The 15,636-nt window shown below is 29.8% G+C and overlaps 1 protein-coding gene across 2 annotated transcripts in view; it reads right to left on the bottom strand.

The window, feature by feature from the left end:
• Positions 1–1,400: 1,400 nt before the first annotated feature.
• The window catches only part of LOC129215985 (ras-specific guanine nucleotide-releasing factor RalGPS1-like), an 88,178-nt gene continuing 73,942 nt past the window's right edge, over positions 1,401–15,636 (bottom strand). For both annotated transcript variants that reach the window (XM_054850112.1, XM_054850113.1), the window contains exons 10-17: positions 14,326–14,538; positions 13,151–13,183; positions 10,996–11,096; positions 9,867–9,918; positions 9,681–9,780; positions 9,418–9,510; positions 7,004–7,204; positions 1,401–4,079 (exon numbers count right to left, since the gene is read on the bottom strand). In XM_054850112.1, coding sequence (XP_054706087.1) covers positions 4,050–4,079; positions 7,004–7,204; positions 9,418–9,510; positions 9,681–9,780; positions 9,867–9,918; positions 10,996–11,096; positions 13,151–13,183; positions 14,326–14,538 — 823 coding nt within the window. In that variant the 3' untranslated portion in view covers positions 1,401–4,049. The remainder of the gene's footprint in view (positions 4,080–7,003; positions 7,205–9,417; positions 9,511–9,680; positions 9,781–9,866; positions 9,919–10,995; positions 11,097–13,150; positions 13,184–14,325; positions 14,539–15,636) is intronic.

Raw genomic sequence — 15,636 nt, 5'->3', positions numbered from 1 at the left:
AAGTTATTGTGCTTTGTTATATATACACACACACGCAACTCAAAAACATATTCAAAAAAAAGCAAAAAAGAATGGTTAAATTTAAAAACTTTACTTCAACAAGTTGCAAGTGAGCTTAAAGAGCCATTAATCTTTTTCTTGGTATGTTTAAGTTATTTACTTATATTTGATCTCTTATTACTGTTATTATTTTGGCATATATGTTTATATACTGAACTACTTGATTAACAAATCTGAAGATCACGCAAAGGTTAACTATTAATACTTTTTATTTTTTACTGTTTGATATTTAATCACAAAATTAATAATGAAATTACGATGAAAAAAAAAATGATTTTGAGAAATGTCATAAGAAAAGGAATTTTTAAGTACACAAGGAAAAAATTAGGAAAGAAAAAAAATAATTAAAAACTTTAAGACAGACTTAAGAATATGGAGAAAGTGCCTGAATCTGAGAAACTTGAAATGTTTCCATATTCATCACCAGAGCATTAGAATTCCCAATTTTTGCTATCTTAAGTGTCGCCAACCAAAATTAAAGATCAATTTTCTATCCAAAAACAAAAGAAACCCAGATTAAAAACTGGTGAACAATATTAATTTTTACATATGGCTTTCGTTTAAATCAATTTGGATGCAGCTGGATTGATATTTTCGAGTGGGCGTGTCAAGAAGACAAACTTACAAGTCCTCATATTTTGAAAACAAAAGATAAGAAAGGTTGAAAATAATGATCAACACAAAATTTTTCAAGTCAAAGAAACAATCACATAAAAATTAAAACGATCGAGTTTTCCAAAAGGATCAATCAAATTTTGAAATGCGCAAAAAATCAGGACCAAGTCAAAAAAAATCGTAAAAACAAGCTCCAAATGCATAAACTTGATGATTTTTTTTCAAAAACTGCCAAATATACCGAAGGATCTGCAACATTAAATGCAAAATTGCACTTTTGGCTCAAGTTTGTCCCATTTTGGTACAGGAAAGTCGATTTGGCGGTATTTTGAAGCAGTTTGGTGCAGGATCGGCACAGCTGGCACATCCCTGAATAACCAAATGAATTCCTTGTAAAATATCAGATCTATTTTCTCTTGTACCCTACATAAAAGCAGTTCTTATACAATACCTTTTAAATACAGTTTGGTAAATCTTATGTTCCTTACTTATCTTTAAAAAATTCTGTGATGCTAGTGCTATGGAAAGAAAATGGAAGTTTTAATTTGTGTATCCCAGGGATGCATGTAAGCAAGGGGGGGGGGGGGGACGAGGCAGTTGTATGATAAATTTCTCTTCTTACCCACAAAAATTTTAAAAATTTCTCTCGCAGCCAGAAATGCACTTTTGCAGCAAAAAATCAACCCCCATTAAAATATAAATAACAAACACATCAGAAGTAGCAGTTTTAAATAGTTTTATTCTACATTTTGCACATTCATCACAATAGCAAATCTAAACATGCAACAAAAGGCACTTCTAAATTAAAAAATGTCAAGGCAATGATGTTTTAAGAGCTTAATCACAGTTGGAAATAAAGCAAGCAAGATATGTGGGGGTATTTTATGAAAGAATAATTACAATGGCGTGCAATGAAAATTTACACAATGAAGAAATGTTGAATTGTACATGTATTTACAAAACATAATGCAACTACACAAAAAAACAGTTCAGTCTCATCTCTCTCCCATAGTAAATATATCAACCAAGAGCTGATATAGTAGGATAACAAAAACATTTTTAATACAGTACAGAACCAAATGATTGGAAACGCTTAAACTCTGATGTGATAAATGTAAAATTCACATATACATGAGTAATGTAACTTTAAATAAGCATGTCTATGAATGCTAGGGTTGTACAAAATCTTTATTAAATAAAAAACCCTCTAAGAAAATGAAAGTAACACTGAATATGAAGTAATAAATTTGGGCTACACACAGCACATAAGAAGCTGTTCGCAAATATGTACCTGTTACTGTACATTCTTTAAAACTAGTGATCTAGAATTTCAAGTCAAAAAGTAGTTCTTGCAGAAATTATTAAAAAATATATATGTATGTGTTTAAATGCCAATATTTCTGTGTGACACTCAGGCAATTTTTTTTTTCTGTTACTTATGGAATACAACTTCACTCTGTGTAATATCGAAATTTAATATAGTTAGCTCTAAACTATTCAAACAAAACATTTCTTCCAAATAAAGAAAGAATTTTGTACTCAACATAATAAAATCACTTCACCTTTTGACATCTTAAATTAATATTTTTGGAAAATAGTTTAATAAATAATATACATGGAATAGACTTTCCCAATATTGGTCCTGCACTGTATATCTAGCCACAATACAAAACATTTTCCACCAAGATTACAAACAAACAAAACTATCTTCAAAAAAGAAAAGACATGCTGACTGTAGAAACATGATTCAAAGATGAGTTCTTGAGATGAGAGGCAAGTTGAGCACTTAATGCATTTTGACTTAGCAAATGACATGGATCAATGTTCATGCATTGAATTGTGTATAAAAATGATCATTTTTCAATTATAAATACTAGTATAAAATATGAAATGCTATTTGGGACACACATAGTACAGATCAGTGATCAGTTTACACATCAGGAACTTAAACAGAAATAACTTTTATTTAATATCGAAGAAGCATCGATTATTTAATACTATAAGACAAGAAAATATATTAGCTTAATTTAAATACTTGCAAAAATATCAAAACAGAACTTCTTTGCTAAAAACAATACAATTGTTCATAGCACCTCAGAAGTAAGTTTATTACAACCAAGAATATAAATTGCTTTGACAATTAGATACCTTATCAACAATAATTCTGATTTTAAGCATGCCTATACAATTACAACTAAAACTGCACTAATTACCATTGCTACAAGCATGAACTAAAAAACAAAATAACATAAAGTCAATTTGCAAGTTTGACAAATATATAAATTCTGCTTACAATTGAGTACCAAATTTTGCTATTAAAATTTGTGGAAATTATGTAATTTAACTTTACATTGCTATTAAGTAAATGGGCTTAAAAATATAATCAATTCATTTAATTAAGTAGTTTTGTTGGGAAAAAAAGGATAAAATAATATATTTAGAAAAATCCCCCAATATGCTATACTTCAGATCTTTTTACTCATTCTCTTAATCTCTCAAGCAATACTTATTGAGAAACATTTTGATGGGCTAAATGGATGGGTAACTTAATGTGTAACATTATCTTATCTATATTAAAAAAAAAGTAACTTTATTCTTGGAGTACACTGATTCAAGCAAAACACAATATTTGCTTCCACCTTTGTTTCAAATTAAAACTAAAAGGAAAAAAAAAAGAGAAAATGATTAGTTTTTAACTCTATTATTTCAGAGAAAAAAAAGAAAAAGCTTCCCATTGGCAATAAATGCAATAATTATTTCTATGGAGACAACAATTAATGACATATATTTTTTCATCAGCAAACGAGATATTCTTAGTACTTGTGTCAAGATTATGTTGCATTAAATGCTGTTTCTCAATGCTGAACTATTAAAAATGAAAAAGATATGTAGGAAAAAAACAATTATGATGCTGTGAATTTTTAAAATAAAAATATTTTTTAAACATCATTCATAATAGAAAACGTGTTACCCACAATTTTCAAGCATATTTTACGTCCTCTTGAATTTGAAAAAGTACACATTCATTTTATTTTTCCCAAAGTAGTGTAACACAAGATCTACAGCTGCTAATATCACAACATGAAAAAAATATTCATGATACAGTCATTTAATATTATGCAAAAAATATTGCTGAAAAAAGAAAAAGGTTGGTGAATTTCTACTGTAAGTTTCAATTTCCGAAAGCTGCCGTTCATAAACATTGCCTGAACTTCAGCTGATTGGCATAGGTACCAGCTGAGCAATAGTCCATATAAGATAATAAATTACATTTTAAAAAGCAACGCTGGAAAACAGTATGGCACATGACCTAGAGGCACTTGGCATTTTCCCATCTATCACCACCACATTTACGACTCTAAATCCTTCTTGAGTCATTCAAAAGTCATCAAATTTTCTAAATGCTAAAATAGGAGAAAATACATAGATGTAATTTTTTTCCCCCATAATACACAAGTTTAAAATCAATAATTGCGCCACAAATTGCCAAGAATGGAGAGATATTCAGCAAATACAACATTTTCAATGCATTGAAGAAAAAAAAATGATGCACATCAGCTTACAGTAACGAAGTTAATCTTTTTTAGTGAAATTTATAAATACAGTTCAGTGAAATACGTTTAACACAAAAACGCTTAACATGAAAATACAGTTAGCACAAAATGATATAGAGGTCCAGTCAGCATACTGTCCAACTTAAAACTCTTTCAACATGAACAAATATTTCAATCCCCTCAGTTTCATGTTAAAAGTTTTCCAGTCAGGGTATCTGCTACATTTCGAGTTTTGAAATCCATGACTTTCCCTGACTTTCCATGACTTCTGCTCATAACTTTCCATTACTCACGGGATGCTATTTTTCCAAAAAAAAACATTAATTTCTCACAAGAATATAAATTTGTGCTTTGTGAAAAATAAATTGCAACCATCTGATTTATGCTTTGGACATATGTTTACAAAAACTCAAATTGAAGTGAAATGTACTAGCCATTATAACTAAAACAGAATTAATGCAACAATGACTACTGATACACATGAAATAATTAAAGAGGTTCACTTAATTATTTTGCAACCAATGATACATACATTTATGTATGTAAAAGTTTTGGAAATATTTTTGGGATTCCAGTAAATCATAAAATTTTTTTATAGTGGTAAGAATTTACATGAAAACAAATTTAGTATTTTTTCTCAGAAAAATCTGGTGTGATACACAATAATTTCTCAATCACTAAAATTACTGAAAAAAAAAAGTTTTAATTGCAAAATGAATTTTCAAAACAATAGTAACTTCATACGTGCAGCAATGACGTAAAACTGCTGGTGAATAGCAAAAACATTTAAGCTAGGCCTTTTTTTTTTCTCTTTTGCATTTTTAAAAATAAATATTTTTACAAACAAATAATGAATCTGAAACTTGTTCTTTTAAAGCTAGCAGTTTTCTAAAACTAATATGTGATTAGCAATAATTTAGTTAATACTAAAATTACATTTACAATAAATAAAATAAACAAATAATCAGAAAAAAAAAATTAGAGTACTTAACAACGGACTTAGCAGGCATTACCCAATAAAGTTTTAGGATGGGCTACAAATATTGAAAATTCCCTGACTTCTGTAATTTATTGATGTCCTAAATGTCCTTTGGTAATTCTTTAGACCAATTTCATTTTCTAAAATGTGTATTAGCTTAAGACACTGCTGAAAATTAATGATTATTTTTATGAGTATCTTCAATCAACTCGGATGCAAATGACGACTCAAATGAGAGCGGCAAAATTAGAAATATATAAGTCCCCAACTACACAATTAGACATATAAGGATGTTATGCTAAACACAAAATTATAAATGTCCGAACGGTAGAATAACATCGCAAAGAAAAACAAGCGAGTGTTATAGAAGCAGATGCAATCGGATTTCGAAATGTAAAAAATTGAACCGATCGGTAAAAGCGTAAGAAACGGCTAAGATGCCTAAAATTTGCACCCAATTTGTTGAAATCGGTTAAATATACATGCTCTTTAACTCAAAATCCATGACCAGATGTCAGTTACCATGACTTATGAGCTTTTTTTGCTGAAAATCATGACTTTCCATGACCATTTTTAATCAAAATCGAAATCCATGACTTCCCATGATTCTCCCTGACTTTCCATATGCACGGACACCCTGAGTATACTTGTTAGCCAAAGATTGATGTAATAGAATATGTAGGATGAAAGAATAAATCAATTTAATATCAGTTAATTACTTAAAATTTTCCTAACAGTATATTTTTCATCTTTTGCTATTTCTTAAAAGGAAAAAAGGAACAATACAAAAGCTCAATAGTAAAACTAAACTCAATACACTACTTCAATTTCAAATCAAAATCCCAATTACAAAAACTTGGTGCGTGTGAGGGAGAAGATACTAAAATATCTCATCAAAATATTAACATAAAATATAAGAAATTAAATTTATCTATATTTTAATACTTGCTGTATCAGAAAAAAGAAAAGTTTTTAAAGGTTGATTGCTTGAAACAAGGCATTTCATTACAGGTAATTGGTGAAGGGCAGAAACACATAAATAAGTTTCACAAAAAAAAAAAAAAATTCATCTTCCTGGCTCTGGTATTATAAAAAGAATAAGACTAGCAGCAGGACACAGTCCTTAATATTTTAACATCCTAGAATTAAGTTTTTTTATTTGTGCAGTAAGTGCTATAGGAGAACTAAACTCATGTCTCCACAAATGTCAAGTCTACACTATAATGAGCTTCCGAGTTTTAGGAACCACATAATTAACTTTTTAAATGCTTCTCACAAAACTAAATTTTAGACTGAATAATAATTTAGCCAAAGGCCAAGATTTAGCTTCTCAACAAAAGACCCTACACTCATCCACTATCAAAAATAAACCAAATAATTTAATATAAATTTCATTCATTAGTCTTCTGCTGTAGACGCATGTTATCAAAAATACACTTTTTAGTACTTGGCTTGCATAAAACGTTTAATTTAAAAATTAAACATTTTATGCTAAAATTTAGGGATTAGCTTTATAAATATCTAAAAGCACTATCATAAACTGCTGATAAAACTAGAATCTTGTTACACTCAAGTTAAAAAAAAAAATTTAAAGGTTTAAAGTGGACTCTCTATTTGAACACTCCCAAATGTGAACATCCTGATATTCCAACCACATTTTGATGGCTCTGGCGAATACAAATGCATTTAGTTTTATCTGTTCTGCCACTAACACTGAGCACACAAAAAGAAAAAATTCAAATTAAAGTTTTGAAAAGTTTCAAAGAAAAAAATATACAGAGACAAATATACATACTGTGCTTTCATCATACTGATTAGTTGCTTTCCGCAAAAACTTGTACCACATTAATGTTTTGGATGCTAAACCAGTTCGAAATTTATACACATTTCCTTTTGCAGGATCGGTAAGCTGGAATGCATCAGGCTGAATGCTAGGATCTGCACAAACAACTATACATCCAGATATATCAAAAGTTTTGGATGGTGTACTCTTAAACTAGAAAGGAAAAGTAGTCATAGACAATCTTTAGCAATCTAACAATGAATAAAACACAACATAAAAATGAACATTGAAAACAGATTTTGACAATAGCATCTTATGTAAAATTTGCATGAAACAAACTATTTAAAAAAAAATGTTGCTACATCATACTTTTTTTATGATTTTACTTTTTCCTGCAAGGTTGAATTATTAAGGGTCGACTACAGATGGGTACACACATGTGCAAGATTATTCAATGGAATTTTAACAAATGTAGGTTGCCGGTCAAAGGAATAACTGTTAACAAAAGAACTCACCTTCAATAACACATTGGAAATAAGAAATAGAACATATTGTCATACTGTTTAAGGATTAATTTAATTTATAACATCTACAAAATTATTTTTGAAATTCATACTAAATTTGCAGGTTTTAAAACAAAGTAGATGCACACCAGACATTCATCAATAAGCAACTGTAAAATCATGCTACTAAAGATTTGCTCAGTTTTTACAGAATATTAAGCTAAAATATCATTGCAGTAGAAACATTATACTAATCTTCAAACATATGAAAATAGAAGTGAATTTTATTATTTTTTTACATTAATGTATGTCAGCGGTTCCCAACCTTTTTAGTTGTGCGGCCCTCCAGTTTTGTAGAAAATATCATTGAGGCCCACTAACTACTAGATATTACTGGTACAGCCAAAATGTACTTTCTGCGGAGGGGGGGGGATAATCTGCTCACATAACTGCCACTTAAGTGTAAATAATATACCGTACTAGGCCTGAAAGTGTTAAAAACAAAAGTTCCGGAGATGTTAATACCTTTCTCCTCTAATGCAGCACTACTGGTAATAACGTCCTGCACAAGAACAATTTTCTAACTAATTTTTAAGGAAAAAAACAAGGGAACTGATATCTGCATTGAAACTGAATCGTTCTAGTCTCAAATAACTCGCAACATTAAATGCATTTCTATACATTTTTTTTTTAATTGCAACGAAAAGTCTCGTTCAAATAGGTAAGTTCTCGAAAAAGCCCATTAAGTGTCTCAATTCATTGGTTAGTCATACCAGTTCAGTAAATGAGGAGCATTTTTAACTTCAAAGTTTGAAACTAATACTATTTTTTTTTTTTTTGGCAATTCTCTTTAAAGGAGTTTCTGATTCATTAGATTTCATTTTTAATTATAAGGGAAAGTTCCTAAGAAATATGAAAAATCTTAATCTTAAAGTTCCTTATTGGCGATGAGCTAGGGAGAGGTTTTGAGTGACGGTGCATCAAAATTTTCGCAGAGAACGAAATTAAGATCCCAAGATTTATTTTGGTCCAGATTCTAGACCAGTGTCCACAGCCCAGTAACACGCTATTCGCGGCCCACAAGTGGGCCGTGGCCCATGGGTTGGGAATCGCTGATGTATGTATATACAGTGACCACCGCTTATTTGAATCATGTTTTTTTCATATAGTTTTGATTCAATAACGCAGTTGATTCAATAAAGCAAAAATGCATTTTCTTTTTTTTTAATGTGGAAATGTACATACAATTTAAAATTACTTTATTCATAGCCAAACAAGATAAAGTATTATTAAAAGTGTGCCGTTCACCCAAAATTTTGATTTTTCAACTATTTAAAGAACTTGATACTAAAACAGTATGAAAAAGCAATTACAAAATTCAAATTTTAATTTATCTGAACGGAAAATAATCCGCTGTTGAATGCTTCAAATAGGTAGTACTTAATTTAGGCGCTCTTTATCTAACTTCATAAAACTAACTATAGGCATCAGAAATTGCACCTTGTTGCTCCTATGTGAACACAATCAGTGATAAAGCCTAGAATGCAGAAGTCACATCGACATCATATCATCTTACTGTTTTTTTTTTTTTACTTTCAACGAGAAAACTGCCAAGAAGTATGCAACACTCGCTCGGTCTCTCCCCCCCTAACTGTTTACAAAAAAACTCCCTCATTTTACTAAAACAAAGAAAAGATTGCGCTGATGCACCGTGCGTTTCTGGGAAATAGTTATACACTCTTGATTCATCGAAGTGGCGTGCTTGATTGAAATATCCGGCAGTTTCCCAATGTTAGTCCAATGTTAAAGCAAGCTTTCCTTCTGTTTTTGAGAATTTGATTCATTAAAGCAGCTGATTCAGTTACCACTGATTCAAATATCCAGCACCCACCGTATGTACATTAAAAAAAAAAAACAACTTACATCAGACTTTTCAGTCCCGCGTAAAGACTTGGGAGGATAGTAAATTAAAGTTGTACCCTTAAGAACCAGCCAATACCTCATCCACGGAGACATCTATTCCAAAGAACAAATAAGAATAAAAAAAGGAATTTTATAAATGAGAAAAATAAACATCAATCTGTTTAATAAATAGTTTAGATACAAATAAATAATAAAGTAAAGATAAATGGTTAAATGTGTATACAATAAAGTATATGGATAATAAACATAACTAAGCTACATACAGCAGGTTTCTTTCCTTCTTTCAAAACAGTTTTCCTACGAACATATCCTTGATAAGTGGCAACAGCATCAATATGACGCAAATTTATTTCTTGAGATTCACTGTGGTAGTAAAGCATAAAAATTATTTTTGAGATCTAATTGGTTTAAAAACTACATTAATAAAGAATGAAAAAAGTTGAACATACCTGCAATTAAGGGGCAAATGTTCCATCCATGTGTCAAAATGATCATGGATATCTGTAAGAAAAATAATATAACTTCAAGCTCAGATATAAATTATCACTGTTACAATTGAATTCACCATTTGGTTATGTAAGAAAAAATATTACAAGTTAACTGGAATTGAATTACTGTGTGTGGGGGGGGGGGGATTCTTACAAATTTTATTCCATAAAAATCCATCACCTTGCATTTAAATAGCAACAATGTATTACGAAAAAATTGTGTACACAGAAAAAAGTTTTCAAAATTGTAAGGAATTTCATCTACAACAAGCTTGAAATACAAGATGACAAACATAATTTATCATGGATTAATAAAGAAGCACCATGTTGAAAACAGCAGACCTAAATTATGGTGCTTTGCATTCAAAATTAAGATGTAATTATTTTCTATCCTGTAACAGGAAGGTTTTCATAACCTTGAAATATAGGATTGGAAATCTTAACTGCAGTTTAAATTTGATAATGAAATTTTCACAAAATTTCAATAGGAAAAAGATAATGCAAAACTATTTTCAGAACAAAATAATGAAAAAAATCAATTAACAGGATATAAGGTATTTAATCAAGTTCTTTTCATACAAAGCGAGCACAATAGTGAAGAGCATATTTTTGTGAGGGGTTTGATAGTCTATTTTAATAATGTTGTTTATTCTGTGAATGGGGTACGTTGTAACTTAACTAGAACTTTAAATAACATTAGTATAATAAAGAGTTTGCCTACTCCAGCTGTTAGATTGCGTTTGGACTGTAGTCTTTTATCATTCGGCGAATTAAACATAAATTAATGTTTTTGGATATTCTGAAGTTTTCCAGACTTTTTTTTTTTAAACGTTTTCCGAAGATGCGGCTAAAATTATGTAGTAAGGAAGACACCCACCACATAAATAAATTTAAACCAACTAAATACTATTTAGAAAAACTGTTTGTCAGTAAATTAGTAGGGTATGAAAGAACTTACCGAGGCTGCCTGGCATGAATCCAGAAGATGTTAATTTATTCATTATTAGATGAAACAAAATGAGCATTTAACTCCATAATTGGCCATTATTTATCACAATATATTCCAATGAATAAGAGTAACATTACTTACCTTCAATACTTCCAAGAGATCGTTTCTTTGTTATGACAGGAGAATGCTCCAAAATGCTGTCATCTAAGAGATGTCTCTCAGAAGAGAATGTAGAACAAGTACTGGATAAAAAAAATTCAAATTCATTATTTGCATAATTTATTAAATGTTTCAAAATATTCAGTCTGAAACAGGCACAATAAGTTATATAGTGATGAATAATAAACAACTGAGATTTTAATATCTTTACACACTAAGAAATCTTGAATCTAAAATGCACTAACATTAAACTGGTATGCTTCGGTCACGACGAAAATTTCTTCTATATCTATCTTATGAATTCTTGGATCTGATGTATAATCGCTCATGTAATCACTACAACAAAGTTATGCTATTTGCAAAAGAGCGAAGGTTTCGATAATTGGTCAATTAGCAATCTTAATCCATTGGTGTTAAAAGTTTTGCATCGATTTACAATCAGGGTTCATACTCTACTCGGATAAAAAAAATCCATGACATTTCCAAGAAAATTTCATGATTTCATAAAAATTTTCATGACCTTGTTACACAAAGAGAATTAGAGACGTACCGAGTACTCGGCCTTTCATTACTCGGCCTTTCACTACTCGGCCGAGTTTCGCAGTATCAATTATGTTGAAAGGACCACCGACACACACCGATGAATTTTGAACTTATTGAAATAGTAGTATAGACCTCCTTGTCCATATAATAGTTTTTAAACTAAATTCCTGCTGAAATTTAACTACAAAATTTTGCAAAAATAATATTTTTTTTAATTAAAAATGAATAAATAAAAGGTATGACTTATCAAGTTGGAATTAAAACAAATTATATAAATTTATTCATTATAGGTCTAGTTCGCTAAACATAAATAATTTTTAAAAGCAAAAAAACAAATGTGCAGGAACACTGCAGACACGTGTTTCTGTGTTACAAGGATTGTCTTTTCAGTGCATAACATGTGAACTAAAGAATGTAAAGGCATACGACAAAAAATTCGACTTTTACCGGATACCTTTAAATCAACGAGCTCACATTTTGTGCATTGAAAAAGAAATTCCTCGTAACGCCAAAACACGTGTCTGCAGTGTTCCTGCACTGTGCTTCTAACGTTGTTTTATTTCCTTTTATTTTTAAAGCTAAGGTATTTTTATATATCTTATAACTAATTTTAGTTTGTAGCAAAAATTCCATATTTGCACAATTTTTAACAAAAAAGTTTTATTAACTTTCGATACATTCAAACCAAGATTTATTCCATTGAAGTATTTCAAACTTCATTATTCTCAAAATTTAAATTTGAATTGTAAATGGTTGCAAAAAATTATATATGCTTGAGCTTTTTTGTAAATTTTAATATATTCAATTTTTTGCAACTACTCGGTATTGGTCGAGTATCTGATCAAAATTTGGCCGAGTACCAAGTACTCGGCATATTGGCCGAGTAGGCCAAGTACCGAGTAGTTACCGAGTACTCGGTACGTCTCTAAGAATAGTACTATTTCATGTCAAACTTGCCAATTTTCTGCAATGGGTATTAGCAAAACTTTTATGTGAATACCACTGCCTCATCAAAGCCTTTACTTGTGACTGGAAAAATATCAGCACATACTACAGAAACTAATAACTATTCTTATTTATCTTTATCATTTAAGTAAGGTAAAAATATAGTGAATGCAATATATAGATAAATATTTAATAAACAGAGCACAATAGTAGTTAATGGGGCAGAATATTAATGGGACCAAGGTTGAATGAGTCATTACTAAGTTTCCAAAAATAAATTTACTTCATAAAAATATAGAAAAAAAAATAGGTTACAGAATCATCCTCTACACATATTTAGGCTATATTGTTTGAAATAACAATATTCTATTTTACTTCAGTTATACTTGTTAGTTTATCATTTGGTTCCTATTTCATTTATCACACCTAACCCTGTGATGGATGTGTTTCATGTTTTGCTAATTGATTCATATGTATTACTTAAGCACAAAATTCAAACATTACTGTTTCATAAACAAAATAAGCTGAAACATGTAACTAAACTAACAAAGTGTTTCTAATGTGGAATTTTCGAAAGTAGTTTTGTGATATCAAATTGTTAACAAAAAAAAAAAAAAAAAACTTCAAATGCACAGAAAATATTACTAACCTCAAAGTGTCCACTGACAGCGAAGACATCACGCTAAAAAATAAAAATATAGGCAATGCATTACAAAATTAAAATTCTTTTACAACATTTTTATTAGCTAAAATACAGAAAAACTTTCAAGGAATGTTATTACTGTAAAGCTGATTTCAGTTTGTAGCTAATAGAATTTTATTATTCAAATAGAAATTATCATTACTATTTTTAAAGCATAAATCCATAAAATATGATTTTGTACACAAAATCATTACAAAATTTTCTTAGACATACGAATACTGCCGAGTAAGTTTTAGGAAAAGCCAAAAGAATTTTTTGCTGTTTTATTATTATTCTTACACTGGTACTGCAATGTTGATGGCAATGTTTTAGAAACATCAATGTTTATGTTAAAACACCGATGTTTTACTGTCAATATTTTAAAAACATTGATGTTTTGTGTTTATATTTGAATTTAAAAAATAAAATAAAATGTATGATAGAGAAGAGAAATCGATGGAAAAACATCGATGCTCAATATTTAAAAAAACAGTGGTATAAATGAACACTGATTTTGAAACATCAATGTTTAGATTTCTTTTTTAGTTAAGATTTATTTTTAGCGTTATCCAGTTTGAAGATATATTTCCTTATTGCTATAACTAGTTTCTGTTGATCGTTGCATGTCTTATTCTCAGTTTTTGTACTCTTCAGGTACAAAATCAACAGATGTTGAGAAATGATTCTTATTAATTTGCGTTCATGTTCTAAGGTTTAGCATTTTCAATAAATGCATCAGGTACTTATTCTTTTATATTGCTTAAAGTAACAAAAACATTGATGCATACATTATCAGTTATCATTAGCTTTGATTTGACAGTTTTGAAATATTAGCAATAATTTAACGCATTAAAGCACTGCCAAAAGAATCCTCCAAAAGTGTACAATATGTATTTATTAAAAGATAGGCGTTTCAAAATATCAATGTTTTAATTCCTAACATCAATGTTTTGAAACATTAATATTTTACCATCAACGATGCACCATGACTATTTTCTCCGGCTTTTTAAGAAATCCAAAAAGTATGGTTTCATAAATGCACCAAAACAGGAACAAACAGCAAACACAACAACAATTGAAAACCTAGAAATGATGAAAAAAAAATTTTTTAACACCCCGGAGGATAAAGTAATCACACTTACTTAGTTCCCAAACTCCATGCCCTTCTATGTGTAGGAACTAAACGAGAGCCGTGACCTGGCATAGATCTAGAAGAACGAGCTTCTAAAGTTGCAGGTACATTTAATGTATTTCTATTGTCTGAAATTTTAAGATCTTCGGTAACTAAGTGCCTCTGGGTATTTAAATCTTTAAGGTTTGGAGCGGATTCCATAGGTTCCAATTCTAAAGAGATCCTGCAAATAAATTGATAGAATAGTTATGAATAAATGAAACAAAATTCAAAGCTTTTAAATTTTAAAAATACATATTTTCATTCATTATAAGTATTTAATTACTCAAGTTATTATGAGTATAATGTTTCCAATAAATGTAAAAGCACTTAAAAACGAGGAAGTTTTTAGTACAAGTTAAATTTATGAATAATTAAAAGATTTAATACTCATATGTCAACAGCGTAAAAGGCACCATACCTAAAATAGTAGTTTTGAAAAAAGAAACAAAACAATGATGAAGTTTGGTTTTTGCAAAGTTCTGCATTAAAATGAAGCTTTTGTTTTTTTACAAAATTTGGATTAACTCGTTAGTACAAACTAAGACAAATTCGTAAAAATTACTAAAATGAGCAAGTTATACAAGTGGGAGTTGGGAAAAAGGTTTTCCTTGTCGCCTGTGGTCAGAGTTGCGTACACAACTCAAAAAATAGAGTAAGACATCAAAGATAAGACATAACTCTATTTTTCCACATAAATACCAAGGACATTGAGCCATTTGTCATATTGCTTGATAACAGGGTTCGTACTCAATTTCAGAAATAAAATGGAGGAGTTTTGAAGGAGTAAAATGAGGTTTTGAAGGACTACTAATAGGCTGTCATTAAATAATGTCACAATTTTTTTCAACATATTTGACCCCCTTCTCCCTTTATCACAAAGTGTTACACTTCACCTAACTCGTCCTCTTGTTACATGTCATATTTTTTTAAACATATTATTACAATAACTATGCGATGTCACTTTTTGTCCCATTCTCTCTTCTCCTTGTCTCAACTTCACGAGCCCGTCTCCTCCTCAAAGCATGACATCACTTGTGGATGACCCTTTTTGCAATATTTGCCCAACTGCAATTTACTAAAAAATTGTTTTTTAACACAATCACTTAACATTGTAAATCTACTTATGTAGTTTTAAATATTTAAATAATAATTAGACAACCTGACTCTAGCTGCTGAAAGTGTGGTGGAGGGAAAAACAATAATCATAAAACTTGAAAAAATAGCCAAGCACCATTTAAGCATGTTTTACTTCACTTCTTTACTAATAATAAAACTGAAA

This window comes from Uloborus diversus, chromosome 2 (genome assembly GCF_026930045.1).
Source record: "Uloborus diversus isolate 005 chromosome 2, Udiv.v.3.1, whole genome shotgun sequence".
In the NCBI taxonomy this organism is placed as follows: Eukaryota; Metazoa; Arthropoda; class Arachnida; order Araneae; family Uloboridae; genus Uloborus; species Uloborus diversus.
Note: the sequence above shows the minus strand (reverse complement) of the source record. Positions and strands in the feature narration are given on the sequence as shown.